General features: G+C 43.8%; 1 protein-coding gene across 2 annotated transcripts in view; it reads right to left on the minus strand.

The window, feature by feature from the left end:
* AMMECR1 (Alport syndrome, mental retardation, midface hypoplasia and elliptocytosis chromosomal region gene 1) overlaps positions 1-6,168 on the minus strand; it is a 188,980-nt gene extending 182,812 nt beyond the window's left edge. Inside the window, exon 1 of one of the 2 annotated variants that reach the window (XM_006873238.1) lies at positions 5,512-6,168. In XM_006873238.1, coding sequence (XP_006873300.1) covers positions 5,512-5,996 — 485 coding nt within the window. In that variant the 5' untranslated portion in view covers positions 5,997-6,168. The remainder of the gene's footprint in view (positions 1-5,511) is intronic. The other variant, XM_006873239.1, reaches the window with a different exon arrangement.
* Between the last annotated feature and the right edge of the window lie 3,705 nt (positions 6,169-9,873).

Consider the following 9,873-nt stretch of genomic DNA (forward strand, 5'->3'; position numbering starts at 1 on the left):
ATCTACAATAGACAGATACACCTTTCAGAGATTCTAGTCAGTTTTCAGACATCAAAACAAAAAAGAGAGATAATCGAAACATAATAGCTTGTGTTTCACATGCTGAGTTAATAATAACACTTTGGTCTGAGCAGAATTATCAAATAATCTTTTTTACTAACATTCATTAGGATTGTTCCTGTTCTGGTAAAACAGTGTTCATCTTGCTGCCCCGGCACAATCCCAGTCCTCTCAAGCACCCTGAAAAATAGGAATCTGACTACTGTGTCAAGACAAGAAAGAGTTAACTTCAAACACCTAATCTGACTCTCTCAAAATCTGCAAATCCGGGGAGTGGATTTTGGATTTTAAAAAATACTTCGTATTCATCTCAATGGAAAACCCACACTTTTTGATGTTTAATATTAATGTATCTTCCACATGCTATACACTCAGTACAAAATGTAGTGTTACATTAACTTCAAAGGTGGTAAAATGATTAAAATAAAAAGTTCATGAGATCCGACACCCAACACAGCATTGAAGTGCTGAGACTGGTCTTAGCAGGATCCTTTTATATATTTATTTGTGAAGGAAGAAAATTCTTAAAATGCAATCCAACCAGCATAAGTCTAAGTAAAAACCTTCAACATCTTCTCACAACACGTTATCTAGTGACTTAACCATTAAAACATTTTTTTTTGTATGGTTACTTTTACTTTTACTAAAATCAATGTAACTCAATGCCATCTTTGTTCTGTTTTAACACCCACAATATGTCCCTCACATTTCACAATTTCTGAAAAAGGACCTAAAATCATACAGTTGGGTTGCCAAAAGTCACTTCTGTCCCTGTACTTGGAGTGAAACCATCCCAAGAACCTCAGACGTTTACGCTCTTGGCAGCACTCAACCTCGCTGGTGCTAAGTTAGAGAAAGAACACAATAAATGACTGGCATTAGAACCAGAAAGTTTTATACTGGAATCTGACAATGAAAACTGCCGTTTCCTTACAGTGGCTAAAGTACGGATTCAAATCCTCAATTGCTCTCTAACCCAGTGCTTCTGAATGTTTGGTCCTAGGAATTATAGGCTCAGTATCACCAGGGAACTTGTTAGAAATGTAAATTCACAACCCCACCCCACCCAGGCCCAGAGAATCAGAAACGCTGGGAATGGAACCCAGTCATTTGTGTTTTAACAAGCATTAAAAGAGAGTCCTTGTGGAGTAGTGCGTTCTGTGTTGGGTTCCTAACAGCGAGATCAACAGTTCAAGTCCACCAGGAACTCCGTGGGAGGAAAATTAGGCGTTCTGCTCCCATAGAGATCTGTAGCCTCGGAAACCCTATAGGGTCACTATGAGTCTGAACTGACTCTAAGGCACTTAACAACAAAGTTAGAGAACCAGTGCTTCTCAAACTTTAATGTGCAAAAGAATCACCTGGAGAACTTGTTAAACTGCAGGGTGTCATTAGGCAGCTCAGAAGTGAGGCCTCTGAAAGCTTTCTGACTAGTTCCCCAGTGATGATGTTTTCGGTAAACCACATGGCAAGCGTATTTCATACTGGCTGTTACCAAAATTTCTTAGGGTGCTCATAACATATGAATTCCAAAGTCCCTCCACATATCAAATTAATCAGAATTTCGGGAGGAAGGCCTGGTAGAATATAAGCTGTGGTTCTCCACCTCAGCTGCACATTAAAATCACCTGAGGGAGCTTTAACAGTCCTGATGCCCAGGCCCCACCCAAGACCAATGAGATAAGAATCCCTGGTGGTGAGACCCAGACATCTGTATTTTTAATAACCCTCCAGTGAGTCCAATGAGCAGTCAAGGCTGAGAACCACTGCTATAGAATCTAACTGGCTCAACACCTGGCACAGGTGATCCATTTCAGGTAGTGATTGCTTGGGCTCCCTGGTATATACATGCAACAACTATGGCTTTGAATAGTATGCTGAAAGTGATGTTTTTAGTGTGCCGTGGAACTTTTATCAGTGGGCAAAAGAGTCAGTATGACTAAGATCAAGGCCTCCTCCTAAGTTTTAACCAAACGGATTTCTGGTGTGGCGCTTCCGGTTAATGCGGTAAACTGCAAAGTCAGTTTGGGCTGCAAAGGCCAGCAGTTCCAACCCACCAGCTGCTCCTCAGAAACCCTGTACAGGGAGTCTGTACAGGGTCGCTATGAGTCAGATCCCGATTCAACGGCACTTAGCAACAACAACTGCCACCAAGTCAATTTCAACTCAGACCCTAGACAGGGTTTCCAAGATTATAAATCTTTATGGAAGTAGACATCCTTATCAGTCTCCTAGTGAGCGGGCAGTAGGTTTGAACCACCAACCTTGCAGTTAGCAGCCCCATGCCTAACCCACAATGCCACAAAAGCTGTCTTCCATTAGATAAGTTTCCACCTTTCTCAATAACTGTTGCTTTTGCTACCCCTTTGTAGTATGGTTGTTGTTACTGTTGTTAAGTGCCGTCGAGTCGATTCCGACCTATAGCGACCCTGTACAGGGTTTCCAAGGCTGTAAATCTTTAAGGGAGCAGAACGCCTCATCTTTCTCCCGCGGAGCGGCTGGTAGTTTCGAACTGCTGGCCTTAAAGTTCGCAGCCCGAATCATAACCACTACGCTACCAGAGAGTAAGCGCTCCAAATGGACAGCAACAACAGTGAAGAATTTTGATCCCCACAGCCAGCTTATATATCCACCTCCCCTCCAAAACCTGAAATAAATAGATCCCTTGATATGACTAATAACCTTTCAGAGTGGAAGGGTAACTGATGAATCGACAACGTCAAAACCTGAAAAAGACACATTTCACCAGCTGCAGACAGTCTGACAGGCTGTAGAAATGTATGAAAATGGTGTGCCTTTACATGTGTGAGAATTATTGAAAATACATCTTCTGGAGCGAGCTGGGGCTTGAAAGACTGTTGCTCATTACGAACTACACTATGTCTATGTATGACTTGTGGCAAACTGCAAAAACTACTCTAATAAATATACAGTACTATGAAAAATTTAACACAGAAAAAAATGTGTGGTGGATCACTAAGACACCATCAAATGATTAGTTACTTCACTTCCATAATTAAGCACTGCTTTTAAGACATTTTCATTAAATGTCTACAACACACCTCAAAAAGGACTTTTAAGATAAATGAAAATAAAGCTTCCACTGCAGTTCTCTTTCCACTTAAGCAAACTTTCATTCTCCCCCTTAGTCCTGTCAGTGTCTACTCCAAATTAGTTGCTTTAAAAAATACATGACACATCCGAGGCCTGCTAAATGACAATAATTCTTCTACTACAATTTCAAAAAAGTGTGCCTTAGTTATCTGCTTAATTCCAGTTCTAAAATACATTTAAAAAGAAATCTATGGTGCTCTTAACATATGGATTCCAAAGTCCCTCCACACACCAAATTAATGTGCCTGGGGTACTTATTAGAAAAGAAACATTACCTAAATATATGTGCAAAATAACCACTGTTAAATGACATTTTCAAAGGCATTTTCTGTATGAAGAGGTCAAGCGCACTTTTACTTTAAAAATTCTTGCTATATTCGTTCAGTTAACCCAAACTCACTTTAAAATGTGTGAAAATAGCTCCTCGTGAAAGTATGTCCTCATATGCTTTGAGCAATGGAGCGTGAATACTAAAACAGCCTCTGACAAACTCATGTAACAGCTCAAGAACTAAATGGGAGTGAGTTTTCGCAGTCCCATGACTATGCAAAGCCAAGCAAAGTATCATCCCAGAACTGGTTTTAACGCATCATAGGCATGTAAAAGAGAAGGCAGGAAAGGCAGGAATAAGTGACTCAAGCTAATGGTCATTTCATAGATTTTTACATGGCAGTCATTTCAAAATGAATTTTACTTCTTGAGAATTACAAAATAAATTGGCTAAGTAAAGATGTGGACTCTATTATTGCAGTTCCTAGAGTGAGCACTGTGAAATTTATAGATATTCAATTTGTTTGGCAAAACCTGCATGCCCATTCATCTGTATCTCATTTATGAATAAATGACCAAAGATAAACCAAGTCTGAAAGAAAATACACAAACCACAGAGAAGTCACCCAAAATTAAATGCATTTTAAAGTATGAAAGCCAAAGAAAACAAACGCTGCAACTTTACAATTTCCAGGACACTTTATTGCAATTTCCATATTACATATTAATGTAATATTTTTAGACTAGACAGACATGTTTATACTTATACAATCCCCTAATCTCGAAAAATGAAAAGCAGTTCAAAGAGAACATCAATTCAGCTGCTTGTGAAATGGGGACCAGGGACACTTGTCTTAGTTTAGGAAAAGAGTTGGTGCTTTTCAGAACAAGGTTCCCTGCAATTTTTCTCTATTATTTTTCTTATGGCTGCTAAATCCTCACAATGAAAGCAATCACCCTCTTTCTCATCCTGCCCTTCCTTACTCTTTACATTCTGTCTAGCATTTAATTCCAAAAGTCAGTTTAAAGATTAAAAAAAAAAAAAAAAAGCCCCACCTCCCACACATCCAAGTGGACAGGGATTCGAATAAACCTGGCTTTTCACTTTAAACCGTGCTATTTAAAACGATCTCCATCACGTAACTTACAGGGCCAAGTAATTTAAAGTACAAAACCAGAGGAAACCACACCAATGCCTGCCTGCACATTCACCGTGGAGCAACGTTAAAAGAGTTCTCAAATCGTGGAGCAGAACACAGATTTCTTCAAAGTGAAGTCGACACAAAAGAGAATGCACACTTAATGTACAAACTGTCACAGCCCCTATGGGGGCAGCCCTCGCTCTGAATGAGCTATGGAATCGCCCAGACCGTGGAAGGAAAAAAGGAAAGAGAGAGAAAAAAAGATCTCACTCTTCAAACGTACCGGAGCCGGCGGTGCGCTTCACTAGAAACACATTTTACTGGGTAGACTGGGATAAAAATAGGTAGCAAGGGAAAATGTGTTTTCAAAAAGCTCCCCCTTCTCTATTGGCAAAGATGGGCCAGCTCTTTGCAAGCTCCGGAGCGAAGTTCCATCAGTAGCAGAAGAGAAGTTGGACACTTGGATTTTTCACCCTGCTATGGGATAGCAGCTCCCCATGTGCAGGGTACGCGCCGGGCGACCACCCTGCTCGGGCTGCCACGGGGGGTCAGATCAGGGAGACCAAAGAGCGTGGAGGCCAACACTTAGAGCCACCCTGATCGCCCAGACCAAGGCGGGGGATGGGGCGGGGGGCTGGCAAAGGCGAGAAGGCAAGGGTCCAAACTCCTCTAAGTTATCGCAAAGAGAAAGCAAAGCTCTTTGGGAGCGAGTGGGCCCCATCCCTGACTGCAGCACCCCACTTCAAGTGCGGGGTGCTTCCCTGAGAGGGCAGAAAGCGCGGGGTGCCCCTTCGGGCGAGCGGCTCTGGGGACCGGCAACAGCAGGGGCAGCCGCGGGCGGGGAGGAGACTCGCACTTTGCCTCAACTCTCAGCCCCATCCTGAGCGCTAGGGAGGGAGAGGGCGGCGGACGACAGGGTACTCACTAGGGCTCGTTGGTGAACCTGGGGGTCCGGGGTTGCTGGTATCCGTACAGGTGACAGTAGAGCACATCGAAGCAAAAGCAGCACATCTCCGCTGACACCACCATCTTCCGGGAACCGGGCGATGAAGACGAGGCGGCGGACGATGAGGAGGGCGAAGAAGAGGTGGCGGCGGCCGGGGTAGAAAGTATAGTCCCCACTCCGCAGTTCGGAGGTGGCGACAGGGAAATCCCCCCACCGCCGCCGCCGCCGCCGCCGCCGCAGCCCTGAGGGGGAGAGAGGGTACAGCCGCTGCCGTTACCTCCTCCGGTCAGTCCCCCGAGTCCGTTGAGGCGCGGACCGGCACCTCCTAGTCCCAGCTCTCCTGCTCGGCACTGGCTCTCTCCGCTGCAGTGGGAGGAGGAGGAGGCTCCACCACCGCCACCCGAGCCTGAGGGGGGCGAACTGGACAGTTTCTGCTTCTTCACCCCGCAGCAACCCGCCGCCATCTTGGAACAGTCTCCCCCACGCAGCGTATCCGACCCATGAGTGAGGCGAGCTGGCGGCGGGGGCGAGCACGCTGCGGCCCGGCCGTCGGGGACGCGCAAGGGACTGGCGGGTCGCGCGCCGGCGCGTGCGTGCCTCGCTCCCGAGTCGGGTAGCCTAGCCACGCGGCTCCCCCGCTCGTGACCCTGCCTCAGCACGCGCGCACGCTCGTCAGCGCCTGTCCCGCCTGGCTCGCGACTCCTCTCACCCGCAGCCCCAATCCAGCAGGGAATGGGGGGCAGGACAGTGAGGAGGAAAGCAGAAGGAGAATATGGGGCTTAGGAAAGAAGGGAGACGGTGGGACCGCAGGAGGAATAAGTAGGGAAAGGGAAACACGGGAGTTGGGGGGTTAGGGGGGTGAAGAAAGTCCTAAGTCAGCGCCCAAGTCTCAAAGCACAGCTCAAGGAGCGGCGCTAGTCATAGTGTTAGTGACACTTGAGCCCAGTTACCAGGAACCTGAGCCACGGGGCCTCAAATTCGCTTGCTTCTGAACTGTCAGAGTGTGAACAAACAGGTGCTGGGAGCTCCACACCTGAGCTGGCCCCTGTCGAGTGTGGAGAAAGAGTCCCAGCAAGAGCCACACTACCGTGTCTTTAGAACCAAAGGAAGCACCCACTAGTGCTTTGGGACTTTGTACTAACTGAACAAGGAACAAGCAACAGCTTTTCCTTTATCTACAACTATTCAAGCCCAATGGAATCTCTACATCTTGTACTCGGTACCTAACTGTCCCACCTAGCCTCCTGAAAACGTTTAAAAGCAGAAAATATCAAGGCCTAACTAACTGCTTACCTGGTCAAAGATGTTAATTGTATTATTGCTTTGAGGATTGGGACAGTAAATTTGGGTCTTGGGGAGGCTTGGGGGGTGTTTTTTAACTTGTGAACAAAGCAATTGGGAATATACATGTAATCAGCCCCAATCTCACACTTTTGACATAAGGCAAAAAGTGTACTTAGTCTCAGGTTGAAAAGTTTTCTTCTGGTATATATTTTAGTATGTATTTGTTAAATTTCTCAATTAAAAATGCTTGGATGGCTAAGGAAACCAACAACAAAGTCAACTCCATCCTAGGTATCAAACGTGCAATTAAATACATTGATATATTAATCAAATGTTAAGATTCATAAAAATGAACCTGATAGAAATGGAAAGTATAAATTATATTGTGTCTGCATCATACCAAAACATCTAGATAGTTAAATATCTGCATATTTGGAGACATCGGAAGATTATTTGATTTTTATCGCCTTTGATCTAAATGTGTGGCATCTTGCAAATTGCTGCATGCTATTCGTTTTGCATGAGACCTGGTGTGATGTTGTAGGATAAGCACTAGACTGACAACTGAAAGGTTGGCAGTTCAAACCCACTAGCTGCTCTGCAAAACCCTATACAGGATCGCTATGAGTCGAAACCGATGGAACAGTTCCCAGCAGCAGCTGCTGCTGCAACATCAACCACCACCAACACCATTTTGCTCAGGGCGAAAAAAGATGTTCCAGTGAATAAATACTGTGCCTCAATTCCATACTATATGCACAGCACTATGCTGCCATTGAAACCCATGGACTACAGAATGCTTTCCATTCTCAAATAGTTTAGGAATTAAGCCAGTTCTGCCAATATAATCGAATCGCTCACTCACTCACTGCTGTGGCGTCAATTCTGAGTCATAACAACCCTACAGGACAGAGTAGAACTGCTCCCTAGGGTTTCCAAGACTGAAAATCTTTAAAGGAACAGACAGCCTAATCTTTCTCCCTCCGGGAGGCTGATGTATTTCAACCATTGTGGGTAGCAACCCCAAATTTAACCCATTACTCCAGGAGGGCTCCGAATCATACAAATGTCACAGCTATTGAGTCAATTCTGACTCATAATGACCCTCCATAGGTTTTCCAAACCTGTAAGTCTTTATTTACAGGAGCAGAAAACCTCATCTTCTGCAGAGAAACTGGTGAGTTTGAATTACTAGTCTTGAGGTTAACAGTCCAGTGCTTATTCTACATTGCCACCAGGGCTCCTTAATCAAATAGTTACTCTTTATTGAACGGAGCTCTGGTAGTGCAGTGGCTAATAGCTAGGCTGCTAACCAAAAGGGCAGTAGCTCAAAACTGCCAACCACTCCACAGAGAAAGATGTGCCAGTCTGTTCTACTATACACTATAGCCTTGGAAACCCTATGAGGCATTTCTACCCTATAGGGTCACTACAAGTTGGCATCAACAGCAACTGGATTTTCCTCCTTTTGTCACTGAATATTCTTTTGGTGCCCGCATCCCATATTCCGTCAAAGGGATGTATTATCTCATTTGATCTTCACAGCAACCCTCTGAAGTTTACAGATGAGGAAATATAACCTCAAAAGTCACTTGCTCAACATCACACACCTAGAAAAGTGACAGAGCCACACTTTGATTATAAGCATGTCTTGCTACAAAAATCATGTTATTATGCTATACTGAGTCTCAATACCAGTATATAATAGGAAGGTTAATGACGTACATAAGATGGTGACGCTTGTGTGCCCTGGAATCAGTTCCGACTCATAGCTGTAAATCTTTACGGGAGCAGAAAGCCTCATATTTCTCCTGTAGAGCGAGTGGTAGATTCGAATTGTTGACCTTACGGTTAGCAGCCTAGCTCACAATCCACTAAGCTTGTAGCTTAGTAGTGTAGGCTCCTGGTCATAAGATAGTAATGGACAAAAATAAAAACATAGTTTTAATAGAGAGATTGAGAGACAATGGAATATGTGATCAGGGAAAGATGAAGAATCTCCTTCAAAAGAGATTTTTAGAAACATCTTCAGTCTGGGATGACTAGATGCATATAAAGACAAAAGAGATGGGTTCGCCAGTTTGTGATCTGTGATCTTATCCAAAATACCTCATCATCACTGTTAGAACTAACCCTATTATTGAGGCAAATAATAATTCACTGTCAACTACTAGTGGAGTAAAAAATAAATAAATAAGCATTAATATTTTGCCTGTGTTGCAAAGGAGAAAACAGATTTTCTCTGTGTGCTTTTCCTGTGTCTATTAAACACACATGTACACCAAACACACACACACAAAACCCTGGCAGATTGTTAGGGTGTTTTGTACTTTATTCTCAACCGTTGGAGCCTGCCATTTAATTTGCTTGAAACTGGGTCAAATATAATACCAAACAATAGGTACTTATTCACTCTCCACCCCACTAAAAAGTGATGACTTCTAGAGTAGAAAACCAGAGCAATTTAATGACATCACACAACAGTTTAGCACAGGAAGCAAAGTAGGATACCATGGATGGCTGCTTCTGCTAGGGGAATTTAGGAAAGCAGAATGTAATCTCCCGATTTAGAATTTGGCCAGTAGACAAGAGTCTAACGCCCCTACTCTTGTGAAAATAGCAAGGAATCTTTAATAAGCACCAGTAGTCATGTCCTTAGCTGCATTTCATTTAAAAGAATAAGTACTATCATGACTGTGGTACCAGGCTAAGAGACTGATGCAAGGGGAAACCCAAAGACAAGAACACCCCAGTTGAATTTCAAAAATAGCTTCTTCCCCAAAAGATTTTTAGTTCCAATTCCAAATCTCACTAGCATAAAGGAAACAGATATACCCAAGTGTGATTATGGCAAAAAGACATTATTACCTGACCACTATTATTACTATCTGAAATGTTTTGTTGCACTAGCTAAAAGTGGGCTGGGGGGAATCACTAAAACCTTTTTCTGTATGTTAACTTCTCTCCCATACTAACTTGAGCCTCAAGATGGATGGTAGCTGTAATAGTAATGTCTCCTTTTCAGCCTTTGAGGAAAAACCACTCCTGGCCTTGTTT

This window comes from Chrysochloris asiatica, unplaced genomic scaffold (genome assembly GCF_000296735.1).
Source record: "Chrysochloris asiatica unplaced genomic scaffold, ChrAsi1.0 scaffold00231, whole genome shotgun sequence".
NCBI classification, from domain to species: Eukaryota; Metazoa; Chordata; class Mammalia; order Afrosoricida; family Chrysochloridae; genus Chrysochloris; species Chrysochloris asiatica.